The 23,017-nt window shown below is 40.1% G+C and overlaps 1 protein-coding gene, 1 long non-coding RNA gene and 1 other non-coding gene across 5 annotated transcripts; 2 read left to right on the forward strand and 1 right to left on the reverse strand.

Annotated features, from left to right (window-relative positions):
* Positions 1 to 773: 773 nt before the first annotated feature.
* Positions 774 to 1,341, reverse strand: LOC148789586 (uncharacterized). Its single transcript, XR_016079085.1, has 2 exons — positions 1,065 to 1,341; positions 774 to 842 (listed from the first exon to the last, which is right to left on the reverse strand). It is a non-coding gene; the product is annotated as an uncharacterized LOC148789586 (long non-coding RNA).
* Positions 1,342 to 18,872: 17,531 nt separating this feature from the next.
* Positions 18,873 to 22,033, forward strand: LOC104591090 (large ribosomal subunit protein eL28y-like). 3 transcript variants are annotated; one of them, XM_010249882.3, is made up of 4 exons: positions 18,873 to 19,009; positions 19,216 to 19,368; positions 19,474 to 19,637; positions 21,661 to 22,033. In XM_010249882.3, exons 2-4 carry the CDS (start codon positions 19,221 to 19,223, stop codon positions 21,799 to 21,801), a joined length of 453 nt encoding a protein of 150 aa, XP_010248184.1. In that variant the 5' UTR covers positions 18,873 to 19,009; positions 19,216 to 19,220; the 3' UTR covers positions 21,802 to 22,033. The 3 variants fall into 3 exon arrangements, with proteins under 3 accessions (XP_010248184.1, XP_088748699.1, XP_088748698.1); XM_088892573.1 differs by having other exon boundaries at positions 18,952 to 19,061; XM_088892572.1 differs by lacking the exon at positions 18,873 to 19,009 and adding an exon at positions 19,013 to 19,140.
* Positions 20,476 to 20,566, forward strand: LOC148789587 (small nucleolar RNA R24). Its single transcript, XR_016079900.1, has one exon. It is a non-coding gene; the product is annotated as a small nucleolar RNA R24 (small nucleolar RNA).
* Positions 22,034 to 23,017: the final 984 nt, after the last annotated feature.

Here is a 23,017-nt window from a genome sequence, read left to right on the forward strand (position 1 = left end):
ATGGCAATTTTTTTTTTTTTTTGATTAATAACTCTGAAATTTTTCATTAATTAAGATGCTTTAATATACAACAAGAAGTTACAAAGAAATCAGCATAGAAGCTGACCCAAGACAGAATTACAAATGTGCCCAAAACATATATGTTCTTTGAACCCTTTGCTTTGCTAAGCTATCAGCCAAGCTGTTGGCCAATCTCCTAACCCAACCCTCCTGAATAGACATATTTCTTGGCATCCATTTGAACCTTCTGAAATCATTCTTTTAAGGAGTGAAATAGAGAATTAGTAGAGTTCTTTGGTTCTATTATTGTTGTTGAGACATGCAAAAAACAAAGTTTCACTTATAGTCCTTAGTTCCAATTTCTAAATCTATCCAATGATTGTCAAGAACCAAAAACTAGGCTCCTTTTACTTTAATATAGCTGTAGCATACATTAGTATAATGGTGCAAAGAAATAATCTACTGCAAATACTCGTGCAGCATGATCCCATTAACATGGAGAAAATGGATGATAATTTATATATGGAAAGAATCATTATAAGAAAATAACACAGACAAGCAAACCGCAGCACTCCACACTTCCAGTAAAACAATAAGATAAACCAAACAAAATGAAATAAAAATACTTTAACCACAATTTCCCAGAGAAATTTAACTAGTCTCTACCAGAATCAGATCAATAAAACATCAACTGAGGATGTAGAAAGCTCCAGAACCTCCAGGCAGTATCTATTGCATTCACTGATAAAGCAACATTTTGCAAATTCTGGGTATTCGTGATTTTCTGAAAGCGGTACATTGACTGACATCACCTTATTTCCAATAGTAGCGAATTACAGTATCTGGCTCACAAACACCAAACGGCAATGAGGTAGGTGTTAACGCAATTGAGATAAAAACTAAATCATAGTAGAAACCTTCGGTGTCATCAGAAATCCAACAATCATATATTGAAAAATATTCCCGGGATATCAAGCAACCCCATTATAACATCAAAAACAGGTGGGGGTGGGGGGAAGAACTGCATTAGACACTTTTTTAAGCAACAAAAGATTGCAAGTTACCAGTCATGATTGCTCTCTGCTTGGAACTTCGGGTGCTCGTATTTGCCTTTCTTTATCGCCCTCCTCAAGGAACTCTAACACAGTCACGGAACAACACCCCACGAGCTAGCTGAAAAACCTAAGCTCCTTTGTACCTCTTCTTTTTACAAAAACAGTGATCCGTGCATAGTACGGACATTATTAAACGAAAGTTAAATCATAGAAATACATGATAGTAGATAATTGGTTTATATTTTAATTTTAAAATAATTATTAATTATTTATATTTTATATATTATTTTTAATATTTTTATAATACAGAAAAAATAATTAATTCTAATTAGGGTTATTCATTAAATCGATAAAATTGACCTAAGTCAACTTGAATTGGTCACTTTTTTGTATTTTCTATTAATTTCAGTTTAGCAATTTTCCAACTGACCAAGTAAAGTTAGTTTTGATTTAACCATTTATAAATCGACCAAAAATCAAATTAACCTGATTCTTAATCTAATATATTAATATTTTATATTTCAAATGTAATTTTTTAATATAGGAAGGGCGGAGGGCTTTACAGGAAAGAGAGGTGAAAGACTGATTCCGCCCTGCCAATCCTCTTCTGCCCTCTTTGTGTCTGAACTCAGTGTGCCTTTTCAATTTGAATAGGAACCACATGAACAGACACCTCCCACCAGGCAACGAGTGTCTTAGTGTTCCAACGGTTTTCGCATTTATTAGTTGAATTTCAAATGAAATTGACACCAGTCCATATTGGTTGGGTAATTTCAACGGTCCGATCATGTATTTTGACATGTACGGTGGTCTTGAAAATTAACCCAAATTGATGCCAATGTTTTTAATCCACCATTGGCATGACTGATTGAACCATTTTAACCGTCACCTAATATTGGTTCCGGGTCTAATGGGAACCCATTTTATGCACGTACATTGTTAAGTGAAAGTTAAATATATAGAGTGTTGATGTGAAATGGTCTAACCCATTCGATTTGAACAATTAAACCGGTGACCACAACTCAAATGCAAATACGGGATGGTCTTCAGGTTGGTTTTAAAACATTGTTTGATACAATTCGAGTTGGTCAGTTTTCACTAATTGTTGATTTGTCGATTATTTTTTAGTGGCCAGCTCCCCAACCCGACTATGGGTGCAAATGGATCGAATCAAGATCCGATCCAAGATCCAATATGATATAGTTTATATTTATAAATATATGAGTTATTTGTTTATTTATAAATATATTTTTATAAATTTATTGTGTTATTTATTTTTTATAAAAACATGTATATATATGATGGAAATAATTAAAAAATACTTGTATTCTTGTTTTTACTTTATTTAAATTAGTATATTTTATTTTTCTTTTAATCAATTGTTAATTTTTAAAGAAAACAAGTCGGATTAGATCAGATCCAAAGATCCGACTTCTTGATAGGATTCGAATTCAAATTGAGTCCTATTAGATTCAATCGGATCCAACAAGAGCAATGTCGTATTAGATTCAAATATACCATGATTCGAATTCGATCTGATCCGTTTGCATTCCTAAACCCGACCATATCAATCTAGTTGCCCAAACAATCTCCAAGGAATTGAACCGCCTAGTGAACACCCAATTTCAGCTAAATTAATAGTTTAATCTCAAACAAATAGCGATAGTTAAATCTCCAATAATTATTGAAAATTTATAGCAAAAATACACGATTGCTAAAAAATATTTATAACAAAATTATAATAAATAACTAACAAAAATATTTAATACCTCTAAGTTATTTAATATACTTTCACTATTAAAATAATTAATTTTGTGTTTTTGATAATTTTTTAAGTAATTACATAATTTTGTTATTTAATATATTTTTTTGTTTCTTAAATAATGTTTAAAAAATGATTTAGTATTAAATTTTTATTTAAACCATTTAAAATTAGTTATTTATAACATTTTTTAGTTATTTTTAAGTTGTAACATAATTTTTAATTTAATCTATTTTTGTTTTTAAATAATATATAAGATATGATTTAGTTATTAATTTTTTGATATTTAAAGTATTTTAAAATTATTTTTTTACAATAATATTTAATTATTTAAATAATACCATTATTTAATTTTTAAATATTAATTATTTATTAAATTTAATAATCCATAAAATTAAAATGTATACTATTATTGCATAATTTTATAAATATAAATTTATCATTAATTCAAATATTATGAAATCTATTATAATTGTTTTTCTACTTGTATGAATTTTTTTGAAATTTATTACATAATTTTGTTATTTTAACTATTTAAATAATATATAAAATACTTATTTTTTCTATTTAAATTTTATTTTTTAAAGTTATTATGTAATATTAAATATTTTGTTATTTAAAATATTTAGTTATTGAAATATTTAAATAATATTTTTTTTAATTTAAATTATTATTATTTGAATAAATTTTAAATAATTTTTTATTTATACTTTTAAATATTATTTATTTATTAAATTGAATAATCCATAAATTATAATTTATATTGTTATTACATAAATTCATTATAAATTTCATAAAAATAAAAAATTATTAATAATATGAATATTATTAAATCTATTGTAAATATTTTTATGTTTTTAATAAATATTTTAAGGTTGTTACATAATTTCTTTATAATAATTAATAAGTGTTAAGTTTTTTAATTGAAACTGATATAGATGAAAAGTAGGGGAGTATAAGTAGGAATTGGAGATAATTTAAGAGATGAAGATGAATTATACATGAAGATAAAGATGAATTATAGTTTCCTAATAAGAAGGAGAGGAAAAAGGGAGATAAGCCATACTAGGTGGCGACTCCATAGGCTTCTAGAGGGAATCTTCTACCCCCTCTAGGATTGCAAAATTGGGATAATATAGCACAAATAAACCATCTAACGTGGCATAGCATTACTTATATATATATATATATATATAGCAAGGACCCGTGTGATGCACGGGATTTATTAAGAAAAATAAGGTAAATAATAAAAAGGGACATATACTAAAATACCTCTCATAGTTTCATGGATTTGCTAAAATCTACCTTATGATTAGCATTTTACTAAAATACAACTTATAATTTGCAATGGATTTAATCAATCTTCCATTAGATGAGAGTGAAAAATGATAGCGTTGAACATGTTCATTTAAATAAATTTAATAGAAATAAAAATACCATTTTTGCCCTTAATAAGATACGGGCAACCACCCTATTGGCTATATTTGGTTAATTTTATTTTTTATATAAAAAAGTGTTAGGGGTGTTTTTGGAATAAAAAATCATGGACCTAATGGCAAAACAAACACTCCTTAATGAAATGTTGATTAAGTAAATAAGTTGTAAAATATATGGGATGTTTTAGTAAAATGAAAACTATAAGATAGGTTTAAGTAAATATGTAAAACTATAAGGTGTGTAAGAATGGCAACGGGGCGGGGATCATATTCCACGTCCCCGACCCCAATTATAAAATTAACCCCCATCTCCGATCCCCGATGGGGATGGGTTCCCCACGGGGACCCGAATCCCCAAAATGTTTTTAGATAATAGAATTTTTTAAAATAAATCAAAATTTTAAATTATAAATAATGTTTTAAATTTATTTTGATATATATATATATATAATATATATAATATAAATAATATAATTGTATATTTAATATAAATAACATTTGATATATATATATATATATAATCGGGGTCAGGGTGGGGCGGGGACCTCAATCCCCATCCCCGACCTCGATCGGGGATTCCTATTAATCCCCATTCCCACCCTCGCCCCGCCAAAACAATCCCCATCCATAGCCCCATCGGGTCAAGGAAGTTAGGTCCCCGTCAGGGATGGGGAAAATTGTCATCCCTAAAAGTGTGTTATATTAAATGACCCTAATAGAAACACATAAGAGTATACAATAGTTTTATATTTTCAACTTTATAAGTAATTAATAATTATTCATATTTTATATACTACTTTTAATAAAATTTTTATAATACAAAAGTAGCAATAATTAATTTCAGTTAGGTTTATTTATCAAACTGATGAAACCGAGCAACCCGATTAACTCGACTCGAGTTGGTCGGTTTTCTAGTATTTTATGTTGGCTTTTGGTTAAAAAATTTCCCAATTCAATCAAGTTTGATTAGTTTTACTTTGGCCATTTGTAAACCGATCAAAATCGAACGAGCTAATCATGGATATATATTAATATTTTATATTTTTAATATGGAAAAGTGGGGGGTTTTTCCATATTTCGTAGTCTAAAATATTTTATATCATAAATCTAATTTATTATTTAATAATTGCACTATAATTTTTAAAACTAAATTAAAATTTTAAGTTTAAATCTTTTGGGTCGATTTTCACAAAAAAATTGACCCAAACCGATACAACTTGAGTGGGTCGATTTTCACAAAAGGTTAGTCGGTTTCAATTGATCAACTCCCTAACCTGACCGGGTCAATTTGGTTAGCCAATTAGCCTATGACCGAACTGAACCAACTCATGAACACATAATTTCACCTAAATTAAATAGTCTTATCTGTGATAAATAATAATAGTTTAATCTCCAATAATTATTAAAGATCCATAGCAAAAGCACACAATTATTTAAAATATATTGATAATAAAAAATACAATAATTACAAAAATTACAAAAACACAATAAGTACTAAAAATATATTAACTTAGTAAATAAATAGTATAATCTCAAATAATAGTTTAATCTCTACTAAACATTAATCAATAACTTACAACAAAAATACAATAAATACACTAAGTACAATAAGTTAAATTTAAATATTTCAATAATAATAATTTAATCTCCAGTAATTATTGAAAGTTTTCTATTAAATAACAAAACAAAATAAATTTATACATAAACATTGGAAATACATTTATCACAAAAGACAATAAATATTAATTTTAGTATATATAATTATATAATAAATACAAATTAAGAGTTTAAAATTATTATTAATAAATATTATTTTTTGAAAGGTAATTTATCGAATTATTACTTGATATAAGTGAAATTAATTATTTACAATATTATGTAAAAATATTAAATTATTATTAATTTCAATGTTATGTTATAATTATTTTTATACTTTTTAGATTTTCTATTTAAAATACATAGTTATTTAAATACTTAAATAATATGCAAAATATTTTAAAATTTAAAATATTAATTATTTATTGAATTTAATTATTCATAAAATCATAGTTTATACTATTATTACATAATTTCATTATTAATTTTGTAATATATTAAATTATTATTCATTTAAATATTATGTTATAATTAATTTTCTACTTTGAAGAAAATTTTTAAATTTATTACATAGTTTCGTTATTTTAACTATTTAAAATATAGTTATGATAGGTATTTAGTTATTTAAATAATCTATAAAATATTTAAAATTTGTTGTTATTTGAATTTTGTTTATTTATAGCTATTACATATTTAAAAAACATTTAAATTGATAATCCAGGAAAACATAATTTAAATTGTTAGTACATAATTTCATGATATATTTCGTAAAAATATAAAATTATTTTTTTTGTGCTTTTAATAAATCTTTTTAAGTTATTTTATAATTTTTGTAATATTTAAATAATTTTTAAAATTTTTAATCCAAACTTTCTTTAGGTATATATAGGTAAAAAGTAGTGGAGAGGATAAATAGGAATTAGAGATAATTTATAAGGATAAATAGGAATTAGAGATAATTTTGGAGAAAGTGGGGGATAGTGAGGGAGGTAGTTTATGAATAATTTTAGGAAAATAGATTATTTAGATTATTGGGAAGGTGCATCTCATTGGTTGTTTCAATAATGACATGAAATTAAAAAAATCAAAAAATAAAAAAAATGAGAAAATAGATAAATAGCTTCTCTCAAATGAGAGCTATGCTGACATGGTAGGACCAGTTTTAATATATATAATATATAGATAAGAGTTTTGGATAAGAATAAAAAAAACCTATAAATACAAGTCATATACATGTGTTCTAGTTGGGTGTAGACCTGTTCATGGGTCGAGTGGCCCGACGGGCTGGCCTGACCCATCCCCCGGACGGGCTTGAACATGTTTATAGGCATGCGGGCTTAAACTCGGGCCAAAAAGCCTGGCCCGCAATAAATTCGTGTCGGGCTCAGGTTTTGTCAAAATAGCCTGGCCTGAGCCCGGCCCGACCCGACCTAAAATTAAACTTAAAATGGGTTATGTGATTATGTCCATTTGAATAAATTTTTTGATTTAAGAATGTAAAACTGTGTTTTAAAACTTTAAAGAAAGGGAAAAAAACCATCTTGTAGGCCCATTGTTATGGGTTATGTGATTATGTCAATTTGAATAAATTTTTTGATTTAAGAATGTAAAATTGTGTTTTAAAACGTAAAAGAAAGGGAAAAAAATCATCTTGTAGGCCAATTGTTCATTTAAATAGGAAAAAAACCATTTAAATTTTTAATTCTAATTTGAATAGGGAAAATTGTAATTTTTTTTATTAGGTCGAGCTTCGGGCTCGGGCCTAGCGTATTTCCATTAATGATGAGTAAAATCCCGGCCCGACCCAAGTCTAGTTGGGTGAACCGTACTCGTGTTCCCCCCCCCCCCCTCTTTTTAAGGAAAAATGTTGATCGGATCCTTCCTTTTCCTGGGCTTTTCTTTTGAGCCAAACACATTCAGAACTCACATAAGGGGGATTTGCCATTAAGGTCCTATTTGTTTTTTCGGAAGTTGCTTATCTCGGTAAATGCATTTATCCAGATAAGGCCCTGTCGTTTACTAGTAAACAAAAGGGGAAAAGTTGGTCATATGGTATCTCCTTCCTCTTGACGAACTTTAGGTGTTCTTTTTGTAATAAGTAGTGGGTTCCCATGGTAAAATCAACTTTTTTTATCATTTTATTTAATTTGTATATTATATATTTATATTTATTGTATATATTTTTCAATGCAATCTAATTTATAAGTGATAAAGAATTAAAGTTAATAAAAGATGTTTGTTTGTACAAGGGTATTTTCGTTCATTGTAATTAGATTTGGGGAAAGAAACTCTATTCTAATATATACATTTAGTAAGTGAAAAATAAATGACATGTTTTGGTTAGGGGTGTCAATGGACTGGTTTTGGGTTGGATTCCATCCAAATCAAAATCCATTTGGACGGATTGGATGGACCAATAAGACATTGAATTTGGACGGACTGGGCGGACCAATATGACATATTGGATTGGACCTGGTCCGTCCATAATGAATTTATATTAGATTGAGCCAATATCTGGTCCATTGATAAAAGATAAGAACATAGGTATCAATGGGCCAGGTTTGAGTTGAAACCAATATAAATTAACAGGAATCTGAACAAATTATCCGGTCTTTGGACCGGTCCAACATGGTCTAAAATATTCATTAGACTGGATTGAACCAGGTCCATCTGTAATGGGCTCACATTGGACTGGACCAGATTGGACCAAGTCCAGTCCAATTGACACCCATCGTTTTGGGATAAAAAATATGTATAATGGGAGTTTTTTTAGACTAATTTGGCTTATTTTATTTACAAGCAAATAAATAATCATTTTAGGATCTTTTCCTATATTTTAAAAAGTGTTGTGCCTCGCCAATTTGAGGCACACAAGGCAATGAGGTATGGGTCTCTCAAAATAGATGTGGTAGCCTCTTTTAGCATAGGGGCAAGCCGCTTGAAGGAGTTCGGATGGGCTATAACTTATAACATGTGCTACACTTCCATCATTCTAATACATTGCTCTTTTGGGGAAAAGTGTAAAATTTACGAGAGGTGGGTTAACACTCACATTACTTCTTTTTTTCCCCTTTTTCAAAAAAAAGAAAAAAGCATCTACCTTTTAACCATAGTCTAAAGGTCAATGAAATTTTATCCTGTCCAAAACCTTCTACCCACACTCAAAAGCTCAAAGAGAGAAAACAGACGTTCATGTCCTCCATGTGATGAACAAAGAGAACATAGAACCTACTGCCCAGGTATTTCCTATTCAATTATTTTTTATCCATGTGATGAACAAAGGTCCCTCTCTATTGTTCAAAATCTTCCTCCCAACAACACAAACAAAAAGGACAAATAGAGAGTATGCCTTCCCATCCTAGTTCCCACAAATGATGATTACTGATGGTGCGCAATCTGATCGATCTTAGCTGTCAACGGTTTTGCCTCTGAACCGGGTGGCAGGGACCTGAAACAGAAGGAGAAGAGAAGCTCCGGGGAGAACCCAGCGTAAGGGCTCCGAAGCTCAAGTTAGAGTTTTTTCAAAGGCAAGATAGATCAGATAGCACGAAAGTTAGCATACCTCGTTTATGGGGGGTAGGAGCCTTTTATAACCACCTCGCGCACTCACTTCCAGGCTTCTATTAGATCGGGCATGATTACTTCTGAACTCCTGCCAGTTCGGATGTCATTTCCTCTGGCCGGTCAAAACCGCCACTGTTCCTTTGTCGGAGCCGTCTCTGCGGCTAGTAACGACGGTGACAGGTGGCGGTAGCAGGAGGCTGTTTGAAGTGCGGTTGTCAGGCGTCAGATCCCAAATCAGTCAGGTGCGCCGCCCTCAGATACGAACGTCCTTGGCGTCAGGTACGTTTGATCAGCCTGGTGTTTCGGAAGCGAAGTGTTGGAGTGAGCGAGATGTCTTGAGTTCGGTTTGGGGAGTGTTCCGGTTTGCCACGGGCCAGCTCGGGTCACAGCTTGCGAGGCTTGGGGCCCAATATAGTTTGTGCTCCTTGCAGGGAGCTCGGGCTCTTGGTGGGGAGCTCGGACTCCCAGTAGGGAGCTCGAACTCTTGGTAGGGAGCTCGGGCTCTTGGTGGGGAGCTCGGGCCCTTGGTGGGGAGCTCGGGCTCCTAGTAGGGCGGTCTGGAGTTCGGGCTCAGTAGTGAGCTTGCTTTGCTTTCGGTGTTTGCTTCGGGCGCTCTACTGTCCCGAGTTGCTTGTTTTTGCCATGTGTCGGGTAATTGCGAGGTCGGGCCAAATTCCCCTTCATCAATTGCCCCCCACTCCCTGCGACAAGGGTCCCGTCTTGGCACGGGGAGTTTGTAAGGTAGCAGGAGGGTTTTGGTCCGTGCTGAGTGCGCCCGCTTTAATTTGATTTTCAAAAAAGGGCGCGCGTTTGGGAGACGTGACGGCAGTCGTTCGAGAGTCGCGCTGCAGACGCTTTTATTGCGAGGAGACGTGCGCCGACACCCCGTCAGTTTCGGGAAGACGCGTGCTGACACCTGTCCTCTGACAGGACGTGCGCGACGCCTCGTCAGTTTCGGAAAGACGTGCGCTGATTGGCTTCGGAAGACGTGCGGTTTAGCGCGGCTGTGGGCCGTTGGATTGGCTTCGATTTGGGCCGTCGCTTTCCGGCCGCAGTGGATATAAATAGCGCGCGGGGGGGGGGGGCGTCCTTGCTACTGTTGTACCTCTTGAGCTTGCGCCAAAGTTCCAGTTCGCGTTCAAGCTCTTCAGCTCGCGTCCCAGGTTCCTTGCCTGTTCGAGCTTTCGCGGTCTTCTTCAGTCTTCTTCCCGGGTGAGTGCTTTTGGAATCCCGTTCTATTCTCTGATGTCTAGTTCGGAGGGTTCAGACTGTTCAAGCGGGTCTGATGTAGGTTCTACCAATCGATTTGCATCCCCTGGTAGTTCAAGTGTGCCCGATGTAGGTCCTGAGGAATGGGTTGAATCTACAGGCCGAGGTGCTTCGGGTAGGTCGTCCACCTCCCGTCGCGGCTGGGTCTTAGATCAGTTCGGTCCTTCGACTATGACGCCTGAGGGACTTCAATCCCTCATAGACTATTACGACTTGCCCGGGGAGCACGCCTACTTCATCCCTACGGGTAGCCCTGGGAACACGGTCCTGACGAGATCGTGATTTTTCGGGAACAGCTCGCTGCGGGGCTGCGACTGCCCTTTCACCCTCTTCTCGTCAAGGTTTTAAACCACTTCGGTGTGACGGTCGGTCAACTTCACCCGAACTCCATTAGGAACTTAGTGGGGACGATCTCTTTGTTTTGTGACGAGAACTTTCCTTTGGATCTTGAGATTTTCTCCTCCATTTTAATGCTGAAAAAGCAAGCGAGTCCCCTTCCTGGGTATAGGCGGGCATACTACCTGTCCCCTCACCCAGGCTTCAAGCTCTTACACGGACTCCCTAATAAGGTCCCGGCGTGGAAGCGGGACTATTTCGGGGTGCGAAGTGCGCTGGGGTGGCCGTTTCAGACCAGCTGGGGGATGGCCGCTCCCGACTCCGGCGTCACACTTGATAAGGAGACGGCGAAGGGCCTCCGGCAATGGGTGCGGCTCGGGCTGGAGTGTCAACGGTATCTGACGGAGGCCAAGCTTATTGTTGCGGGCCTGAGTTCGGGTAGGTTCTTTCCCTAGCGATCCTGTCTTGCTCTTCTTTTACGTCTTACTGATGCTGAATTCCTTTTCGCAGGTACGATGGACTCTCGAGGGACCCGAGGTGGGCACTTGTTCCAGGGCATGAAGAGGAGAAAACGGGTGGCTAAGCGAGTTCGCGCCGAACCGCCCCAGGGTGCGGAGCCCGAGGTGCTGGACTATCCGGCGGAGGAGCCTGAGATGGTTCCGCCTACGCAGGAGCCGGCGGAGGCTCCTTATGCCGAAACCACACACACTGGGGCTCCTGCTTACTCCGAGTCTGCCCATACGCGAGCTGGGCCGTTGGGCTCGGAGGCCCCGGGGGGCTTCAGGAGCGTGCTGTCGCCTGTTCATGCTCTTCAACGGAGTAAGGAGGTGATGTTTCCCGAGGAAGTTGCGGCGTGGACCGAGCTCCCTCTGCACCAAGTGGCCTGCCGTGTCGTCACTCATGCTATGGTGGTAAGTGCTCCCTTCTTTAGGGTTCTTCAGCTTTTATTCTTCTATTTGTTCCTTTGATCCCGTTTTCCTTTGATAGGTGAACTCTTCTATTCACGCCTTAGCGAACCAGGTGGAGAGATACTCGAGGCAGGCGCGAGCTGCCGAGGAGGCTGCTCGTGCTGCCGAGGCTGCTGCTCGCCTCGCGCGGTCTAGGCAGGCGAGGTCTCAGAGGGATGCCGAGGCCATGGGAGTGGTGGTGAAGAATATGGCGGAGTTGAAGCTGGACCTACAGCACCAGGTCGAGTATCTTCAGGAGGATATCAGGGAGAGGACTCAGATCTTCTCTCAAGGCATCGAAGACGCGAAGAAGAAAGCTATCAGTGATTATATTCCTTCGCCGGATTTCGATGATCTGATGATGGACTCCTACAGGAGGGGTTTCAAGTTAAGCCGGTGGATGATCCGGAATACGTACCTCGAGCTCGATACTAGCGCCATATCCACTTCGCGCATTACTCAAGAGATGGCTAATGCTGCGGATGCTGAACCGGACTCCGAGGGGGAGGCAGGTCCTTCGGGTGTTGTCGAAGTGGCTTCTGATAATGATGAAGTAGCCCCTGGCTTGTAATGGCTTTTTTTTTTTTTTGAATGTACACATCTATTCTGAAATGAAATGGCTTTTTGTTCAAGTGCTGGTTGTCCTGTCTTCGAGCTACGTTTTTTGCCGAACTGACCATTTCGGTCCTTCAGTTTGTTTTCTGACATGAAATGGCTTTTTGTTTCTGGTTGTCTTCGAGCTGCGTTTTTTGCCGACTTGACCATTTCGGTCCAGTTCGTTTTCTACCTAGGCTTCGGGGTACTTGCTTTTGTGGTTTATAGGTAGTATCTTCTTAAGTTGGCGACGTTCCATGCTCGGGGTACTTGTTTTCCTTCTAGGGTTCCGAGCTCGTTTGCTCCCCCACCGAGTGCTTTCACTACTCTGTAGGGTCCTTCCCAGTTTGGTCCAAGTTTCCCTACGCCGGGTTCGGGCACCATCACCTTACGGAGAACCAGGTCACCGACGCGGAAGTTCCTCTTCTTTACTCGCTCGTTATAATACCAAGCTACCTTTTGTTGGTAGGCCGCAGTTCGGATGTGCACGAGGTCTCTCACTTCGTCCAGTAGGTCGAGGTTGGTGCGTAACTCGTTCTCGTTTGTTTGTTCGTCGTACGCTTCTAGTCGCAACGTAGGCACTTCGATTTCCGCCGGGATCACCGCCTCGGTGCTATAGGTGAGGTTAAAGGGGGTCTCTCCTGTGGCGGTTTTTTCCGTGGTTCGGTGAGCCCATAGAACACTTGGTAGTTCGTCTGCCCACAAACCTTTGACTCGGTCTAATCGTGCTTTTAGTCCGCGGAGGATGGCTCTGTTCATTACTTCTGTTTGGCCATTTGCCTGCGGGTGTGCGACCGACGTGAAGTTCTGACTAATTCCCATACTTTGGCATCATTCTTGGACTTGATATCTTCGAACTGTTTGCCGTTGTCAGAGATCAGTACCCGAGGTAGCCCGAAGCGACATACAATGTTCTTCCAAAAGAAGTTCTGTATGTTTCGGGCTGTAACTATTGCCAGGGGTTCAGCTTCTATCCACTTTGTGAAGTAATCTACTGCCACCACTAGGAATTTTCTCCCGCCTGTCGCTGGTGAGAATGGCCCCAGGAGGTCGATGCTCCATTGGGCGAAGGCCCATGGGCTGGTGAGGTATTTGAGGTCGGCAGCGGGCTGATGGTGGATGCTGGCATGCTTCTGACACTTGTCGCATTTTCTGACGAGCTCGATTGCCTCTGTCTTCATCGTTGGCCAGTAGTATCCTTGTCGAAGTGCCTTTTGGGCGAGGGCTCTGCCCCCCAGGTGTCCGCCGCACAAGCCTTCATGGGTGTCGCGGAGTACCAGCTCGGCTTCGGATGGGCGCAAGCATCGGAGGTAGGGGAGCGTGTAGGATCGTCGGTACAACCGTTCGTCTATCATGACGTATTTGGCTGCCTGGCACTGCACCCTCTTGGCTGCGTTGCGGTCCGCGGGGAGGGTTTCGTCTAGCAGAAAGCTCGCGAGTGGGTCGATCCAGCTCGGCTCTGCTTCAATGACGGGAGCAACCTCTTCTGCCCCACCGAGAATGCTGGGCCGAGGTAAGTCCTCTACGTACACGGTTCTCCTAGCGTTGTGGCTCGTGCTAGCTAGTCGGGACAGGGCGTCGGCCTCAGCGTTCTCTGACCTCGGGATTTGCTTGATGAAGTGTGACTGAAAGTTGAGCAGAGCCTCCTTTACTTTTGCCAAATATGCAATCATTGTGAGCTCACGCGCTTCGTATTCGCTCGTAACTTGGTTGACTACGAGCTGGGAATCACTGCAGATAACCATATGTTTTGCTCCAACCTTGTGCGCCAGGTTTAGCCCGGCTATCAGCGCCTCGTACTCCGCCTCGTTGTTAGATGCCGCGAACTCAAAGCGTAGTGCGTATTCTAGTTTTGTTCCGCTCGGGCCACGTAGCACTATTCCAGCCCCGCTACCTTGTTGGTTCGAGGAGCCATCTACGTGAAGGATCCAGGGCTCCTCCTCCCAGTTCGTGCTTGGTCTAAACAGGAGGGATGCCATACTGGCTGCTACTTCACGGGGTTCGGACTCGTTTGGTTTGGGAGCTCCGAGTTTGCCCTAACTGGGGATCTCGGGCTCGACCGGCTCACGGGCTTCGGGGCTAAACGTGCACTCGGCGATAAAATCTGCCAAGGCTTGGGCCTTAATGACAGTTCTTGGCTTGTACTGGAGATCGTACTCGCTGAGTTCGATGGCCCACTTCGTCAGTCGGCCAGAAACCTCGGGTTTGAGTAGTACTTGTCTCAGAGGTTTGTCAGTCAGGACGATGATGGTGTGATCCTGGAAGTACGGGCGGAGTTTCCGTGCTGCTATCACCAGTGCGTACGCTAGCTTTTCTATCTGCGGGTACTTTGTCTCTGCTCCCTGCAAGATTTTACTAACATAATATATGGGTCGTTGGACCCGGTCTGTCTCCTTTACTAGTACCGAACTGACCACTTCGTCGCTAGCCGAGAGGTACAGTTCTAAGATTTCGCCTTCCTCGGGCCGAGCTAAGGTTGGCACACTGGCGAGGTAACCTTTTAGCTCGTCAAACGCGAGCTGGCAGTCTTGGATCCATTCGAACCCTTTGCCTTTGATTGCTTTGAAGAAGCAGCGATTTGCCGACTTGGACATGAAGCGGCTTAGAGCGGCTATGCGGCCGTTTAGCCTCTGAACTTCTTTTACTTTCCAAGGCGATCTCATATCTAGGATGGCTTTTATCTTGTCCGGGTTGGCCTCGATGCCGCGCCGATTGACAACGTAGCCTAGGAATTGCCCGAGGTGACGCCAAAGACACGTTTGTTGGGGTTCAACTTCATGCTAAACTTACGCAGGACTTAGAAGACAGAGTCCAAGTCTTTTATTATTTCTCGTGAAAACCGTGTTTTGATGACCATGTCGTCTACATAGCACTCTATCTTTGTGCCGATCAGGGGCCGAAACAGCCTATTTACAAGTCTTTGGAAGGTCGCCCCGGCATTTTTTAACCCGAAGGGCATGACCTTGTAACAGTATAGACCAAACTCGGTTATGAAGCTGGTTTTTTCCTCGTCGGACTGGTCCATCCGGATTTGGTTGTAGCCTGAGTAGGCATCCAGGAAGCTTAGCAATTCATGTCTCGAGGTCGCGTCCACTAGGCGGTCGATCCTAGGAAGGGGGAAGCAGTCTTTCGGGCAAGCTCGATTCAGGTCGGTGTAGTCGACGCACATGCGCCACTTGTCGTTCGCCTTTTTCACCAGTACAGGGTTGGCCACCCAGCTTGGGTAATGGACTTCCCTTATGAAGTCCACCGCGAGGAGCTTCTCGACTTCCTCGTCGACCGCCTTCCAGCGCTCTGGGGCTAAGTTCCGTTTCTTCTGTCTAACGGGTCTGACTAAAGGGTCAGTGTTAAGTTTGTGAGTTATAAGACCAGGGTCAATACCGGGCATATCGGGCGCGAACCATGCAAAAATATCTAAATTTTGGAGTACAAAACTTACCAGTTCGGTCCGTAGGGGTTCTTTGACGGAGGCACCAATCTGGAGTGCGCGAGCTGGGTCCGTAGGCGAGGTTGGGATCGCGACTGTTTCTTCTGTGGGCGAGGCTCGTTCTTCGCCTTGTTCCGCAGGCCGCTCCAGATCGAGGTCGCCGGCCGCCTTGGTCTTTCCCTTTAGGGCGGCAACGTAGCATTTGCAGGACTCGAGTTGGTCGCCCCGCGCTAGCCCCACACCGAAGTCCGTAGGGAACTTCATTGCCAAATGGTAGGTAGACCACCGCCCGCAGGATATGCGTGATTGGCCGCCCTATTATGGCATTGTATGGGGAGGGAGTCGCGACCACCAGGAAGTCGTGGTTGAGTCTAACCGCACAAGGCCACGTGCCGATTTCCACAGGCACCGTTATTCTTCCAAGGGGCTTGACTTCCTCTCCGCTGAAGCCCACCAGGGGAGTGCTTGCGGGCCTTAGTTCGCTCCTCGGCAGCTGTAGCCGATCAAACGCCAACTTGAAGAGGATGTCCGCCGAGTTGCCTGAATCTACAAGTACGCGCCTAACCTTGAAGTCGCTGATCCTTAGTACGCCTTCCCATCTCAGTTCCCACAAATGATGATTACTGATGGTGCGCAATCCGACCGATCTTAGCTGTCAACGATCTTGCCTCTGAACCGGGTGGCAGGGACCTGAAACGGAAGGAGAAGAGAAGCTCCGGGGAGAACCCAGCGTAAGGGCTCCGAAGCTCAAGTTAGAGTTTTTCAAAGGCAAGATAGATCAGATGGCACGAAAGTTAGCATACCTCGTTTCTGGGGGGTAGGAGCCTTTTATAACCACCTCGCGCACTCACTTCCCGGCTTCTGTCAGATCGGACATGATTACTTCTGAACTCCTGCCAGTTCGGATGTCATTTCCTCTGGCCGGTTAGAACCGCCACTGTTCCTTTGTCGGAGCCGTCTCTGCGGCTAGTAACGACGGTGGCAGGTGGCGGTAGCAGGAGGCCGTTTGAAGTGCGGCTGTCAGGCGTCAGATCCCAAATCAGTCAGGTGCGTCGCCCTCGGATATGGACGTCCTTGGCGTCAGGTACGTTTGATCAGCCTGGTGTTTCGGAAGCGAAGTGTTGGAGTGAGCGAGATGTCTTGATTTCAGTTTGGGGAGTGTTCCGATTTGCCACGGGCCAGCTCGGGTCACAGCTTTGCGAGGCTTGGGGCCCAATATAGTTTGTGCTCCTTGCAGGGAGCTCGGGTTCTCAGTAGGGAGCTCGGGGCTCTCGGTAGGGAGCTCGGGCTCTTGGTGGGGAGCTCGGGCTCTTAATAGGGAGCTCGGACTCCCAGTAGGGAGCTCGGACTCTTGGTAGGGAGCTCGGGCTCTTGGTGGGGAGCTCGGGCCCTTGGTGGGGATCTCGGGCTCCTAGTAGGGCGGTCTGGAGTTCGGGCTCAGTAGTGAGTTTGCTTTGCTTTCGGTGTTTGCTTCGGGCGTTCTACTGTCCCGAGTTGCTTGTTTTTGCCACGTGTCGGGTAATTGCAAGGTCGGGCCAAATTCCCCTTCATCAATTACTATGACTCGATGGTTATTATGGCTCTTGCTAAAAACAAACCCAACCCATGTATGCCTTAATAATTGGGCATGTAGGCATTGGATGCCTTTGATGTCTCTAAAATCACATAGATTTCTTATATGTATTAATCAGACCGTATTAAACAATATGACATCATAGATCTTGATAGTTTATTATGCCTCTTTCTCAAAACAAGCCCACATACCTTAATAATCGAGCATAGTGGTTTCAAATGGCTTTGAAGATCTCTAAAATCGCAGAGACTTCAATTTTCGTATGTGGTATTAATCAAACCATATTAAACAATATGAAGTCAATTCCATAATCCTTGATAGTTTGTCGTCTCTCTTGCTCAAAACAAGCCCCTATACTCTTATAAGTGTAGCTTACATGTCTTCCCAAAAGAGCATAGTGTTACAACACGGATGAAAAGTGCAGCTTATGTTGTAACAACAAATGTGTAGTCCATCTGAACTCCACTTGAAGCTAAGCATTTTAACTCCATCTGTAAAACTATACATTGGGACAAATGGATAGAGTCAAGTTCACATCACCTGCCAATAATAGGCATTCCAACAACATGCCAACATGATTTGACATCATACATTTCATACATGGCGGGTTCCACTTTTATGGTGGGTCTCCGTCTCATAGTGAAATGTGCAGTATTAGATCAAGTTGGTAGGGGGTTGGAATATGTTTTATTGGCAAGAGATCCCAACTCGAGTCATGCATGCACAAGAAACTCTCAACATGACCAAGGTTTTTTCATCAAGCTGAAAAAAAATCCAATATTTGAGAATTGAGCTATGATACCGAAAAGGTTTACAACCCAATCAACTAGTATCACGACATATCAAGTTTTTTATGATCCACTCTACTTCAGAATCCATAATTTGATCGTACAATTTGGCTAGTATCAAAGGGGTAAAAATGTCAAATTAATTCACGGTGTGGTGTCTATAGGTGGAGTGGATCATAAATACATTTGAAAAAATAATTGCCTAATTCGAGGTGAGTCTGAACCGTAAAAATTCATAATTCATGACTTCCGCTCTTCCAATACCACGTTTTTCCAATATCATAAATTTTCCGGAATGTAAGAAAAAGGAAATCGGTGTCGCTTGGAAATTCTTCCCTCAACGATCCCTCAGCATAATAACCGTCGATTTGTTGGGCTTGGATTGAATGGGCTTTGATAAAGCTTCAAGTCCAGCCCAACGTTGGATTTTTAGGCCCATTCAAGCCCAGGTTATGAAAATCCATCTCCAGTTCCAACTTAATATGGACCAAAGCCCAGTAATACGTTGGTTCTTCGAGGCTTGGGTCTTGGCCTTCTAGACGTATTAGGGTTTTGACAATAACTATAAAAGTACTACTAAGCTCACGTCCGTCGTTTCTTCCTGGTTCTAGGTTATTTTGCTATTCTCTACGCTCAAAGGCTGCCACTCCTTCCTCTCTGCGGTATATGTTTACATTCATATTATTTTCATTCATCTCTTTACGCTTCATTTTGGTCAGTCGAGTTTCTGCAACTTCATTTCGATATATTAACCTTTTCTTTTCTTATGTTTCGAATGGTTCTATTCTGATCGGTAGGCTTACGTTCTGTTTTGATCTGCATTTTCTAAGCCCTAGCTTTCGGGTAATGATATTGTAACGCTGTGCAGGTAAAATGGCTACCGTTCCAGGGCCTTTGATTTGGGAGATCGTGAAGAGGAACAACTCCTTCCTCGTGAAGGAGTTCGGGAATGGGACTGCAAGTGTGCAGTTCAGCAAAGAAGGCAACAATCTATACAACGTCAACTCTTATAAGCATTCAGGTATTAAGAATACTTTGTTGGTTTCTTACCTGTATTCTTTAACTCGGGCTCGTTTAGGTTTTGCGTTTATGTTTTAAACCTTCATTTTTTTTTGTGGGATTTTAGGCTTGGCAAACAAGAAGACGGTTACGATTCAACCCGGAGGGAAAGATCTTTCGGTGGTGCTTGCCACGACGAAGACGAAGAAACAGAACAAACCTACTAGCCTGACCCACAAGTCGGTCATGAAGAAGGAGTTCCGTCGCATGGCCAAGGCTGTTACTAACCAGGTAGGTCAAGGCTGTTATCAACCAAGTAGTAAAGACTAAAGAGGTCAAATTTCTTATTGTTTATGCTGCCCGTAGAAATCGATGTGAAGCAGGAACTTTACCTGGCTACAATCTGATAATTTGTTATTGAATATAAATTTGTACAATGCAAATTTTGTTTATTTTTATTTTTTTTGCTTTCAAGTTAGTTTGGTTAGGATAGATGGTTCGTAGTTATGATTCATTTTATTAAGAGTCTGTTAGCCGGTCAGGATCTCCCTTGAGAAAATCTTGTCAGAATTTTGAATTATGAAGTCATCCTTGTATTGTGAATGGGATCCTATCAAGGTAATGTCTATTTCTATGTTTCCCTTCCTTTGACAAGTCCTAAGATATCTTTTTTTGAAAGAAAGAAAATTTTGAAGATAGCGCTGTGAAATACTGTCTATATCTAGTATATAATTTATTGGTTACATCTTCGTTGGGAATACTTGAAAGTTTTCACTAAGATGTGAGAATAGAAGGGGGCTACATATGGATTTCACCATAGCAATTCAGTCTATTGCTTGATGACGGTATTTGATATGGGATTCTAGTTTCTAGATTTATTTAGCTTGTGAAAGAATTCCAAATGTGATTACTTTCTTGAGGCATCTGTTGGTTGTAATTTCTCTTGATGTGCTCATTGGAATCTGTGAAGCATCATGAATTCTGTTTTATTCCATTCTGTGTAGTATCATATCCATTATGGACTGTGAATGATAATAGTCGGTAGTTATGAGCTTCTAACCTGTAAGATTTCTTTAAATGAGATAGCCTTTTTGCTTGTTATTTTTGGTTTTCCATTTTCACTTTTTGTGATGCGGTGATGAGAAGCTAACATGTAAGAAGAACCCTATATGTGGGATTCTTCAATGAAATGTACTTGTTACGCTTGGCTTCTGAGCTAATCTCCATCATGTTGTTTTAATACGCAAGGTTCAAAGTATCGACATGAATTGGCCCGTATTGGCTGATACGTATCCTGCCAGTGGCTTCCCAATACGCCCCTACAGGGGTTGAATCAGGTCAGCCACTGGTTCAGAGGGTAGTCGGGGCCTTAAACTGGCCCCTCTGAACCGATTTTGAAAAAAATAAGTAAAACATAAAAGAAGCACCAACACAGGCCTATATTTAGAACCTTGTTTGTATGGACCAGCCTGTGTTGATATTTAGAACCTTGTTCATATGGACCAGGTCACTAATTTATTGGATGCGTTTTTCTTCAAAATGACACCTGTTTGTCTGTTGGTAGTATTTTTATTTTTATAGTCAATCATTTACAATTTGTTATTTTAGGAGGGTGTTTGGTTCTGTTTGTGTTTATTCAATAAATGTTTTGTACTTGTGTGGCTGCAAAACCGAGAAAAGCTATTAATGTGTTCGTTTATGACATATAGGTGCCATTAGGCACCACATCAGCAAAGTGCCAATAAATGCCTACCCATTTCAGGAAGCTCCAAAATGAAGCTTCCTGAAACGGGAGAGGCGCACAGAAATCGATATTTGCAAAAGCAAAAATGATACGTATGGAAACAATTAATGAGGCTTTTGCTAATGGGGCGCCTATGTGGCACTGTTTACTCAATAAACGTAAATGGAACCAAACACATACTTGTCTGTTAGGTGGGAACTTTTTATTGTTTTGGTACTTCTTAGGGTCGCCATAGATTGGTTCCATTTAGGTGATATATTTGTACTTAACTGTCCTGTTGAAGCAAGATTTTGTGGTCATTTTGAGATTAGAGCATTCATAGATTGGTTCTTAGTCCTGAAGTTTTGGTACATACACTGGATGAGTGTTGTGGCATTTATATAGCTTAGGGATCATTGTTGTGCATGAATCCCATACAAGAAATCTCTTTCTAAGCCCTGTCTTTTCATTTACCTCCTTATTTTCCTATTTAATTTTTTTTATGTAGTCTGAGAAACAATGTTACTAAGCTGAACTGTTAGTGTGCAGCAAAGAACAAACTACTTACTCTATGGCAATTATTGGTTTCAGGTTGCGAACAATTATTACAGGCCAGATCTAAAGAATGCAGCTCTTGCAAGGCTTAGTGCTGTTCACAGGAGTCTTAAGGTTGCCAAGTCTGGTGTGAAGAAGAGGAACAGGCAGGCTGTGAAGGTCCGTGGTAGGAAGTGAGATGCGTGTGAACCTTTTTCAATCATTTTCAAAGCCATTCCATTCCTTGTATTTGGTAGAAATAGATTTCCTTTTCTATTATGTTTTTTAATTGAGTTGAAAAGAACACATCGGTTTTTGGATTGGCTCCTGAGTTTAGAAAGCTTTTAGTTTAGAAACAGAGTTTTGTGACACCTTTTGGGATATCCTTGCAATTGTTAAGGTTGATGGTATGCTTATGCTATGAGGCCTATGACTACGTTGTTGATGCTACTAGCAAAAGGAGGAATACTTGTCGCAATACTTAACCGAAACGATTCAAACGAGTACCACCATACTCGAAATGGAGGTGACTTTCATCATTATGATTTCTGCCCGCAGAATAATGGCTGCTTTTGTGCCGTGGCTCTCTTTAGTTAAGTTGTAGAAATGCCTTTCTGTTCGGATTTCTTCACAGAAATGGTGTGGGACCAATTCTCGGCTGCTTGGTGCTGTCAGGTGGATGTAAAGACCAATTCTGTTGAGGTCGAAATCCCAACCATTCTTAGGTATGTAAATGTTGGTTGTGCTCCGGGTCTGGTTCTTTGGTAGGGCAATTCCAATATTAGATTTGACCAAACTCCCATAACTAATCTCTAGCGGCAATTCCAATATGTTTTTGCAAGAAACAGAAACTGTGGATTTATAATATAACAATTCAAATGACGGGCTGTGGGTTTGTAACTACTATCGAGTCAGCTTTACTCCCAGTCTCTAATTGAACGCCGCCGTGTATACCACCAGTATACGCACTACTTGTTCCCACATCTATACGCACTACTTGTCCCCTATCTAATAGTGGGTAGCAGACCTGAGCCCCACTTTGTTGAGCATGGTTTAACTGAACGTTTTGACTGTTTAGCGGATTGAAACTAATGATAAAGTCTTACGCCAGTAATAAAATACATAGGCCTCTAAAACTTCATCACGAACAGTCAAAGCCTTCAACTAATCAGAATTCCACTTTGGTGGCCTTTTTTCTATCATTGATGGTTTGGCAACCAGAAAAAAATCGATCATTGATGTAATAAAAGAATCGTGTTTAGTAATCATTAATAATATATAATATTTTGTACCTTTTTGTTGTAGTTTATTAATGTTATTCAATGTCAGATTATAATCAAAATTTGATTGAATATAAATCTAACGGAATAGATTTGATTCAAATACGAATGTCAATCAACAAATTTCGATCCTG

The sequence above is a fragment of the Nelumbo nucifera genome, chromosome 8 (genome assembly GCF_055504915.1).
Source record: "Nelumbo nucifera cultivar China Antique chromosome 8, China Antique-T2T, whole genome shotgun sequence".
Classification (NCBI taxonomy): Eukaryota; Viridiplantae; Streptophyta; class Magnoliopsida; order Proteales; family Nelumbonaceae; genus Nelumbo; species Nelumbo nucifera.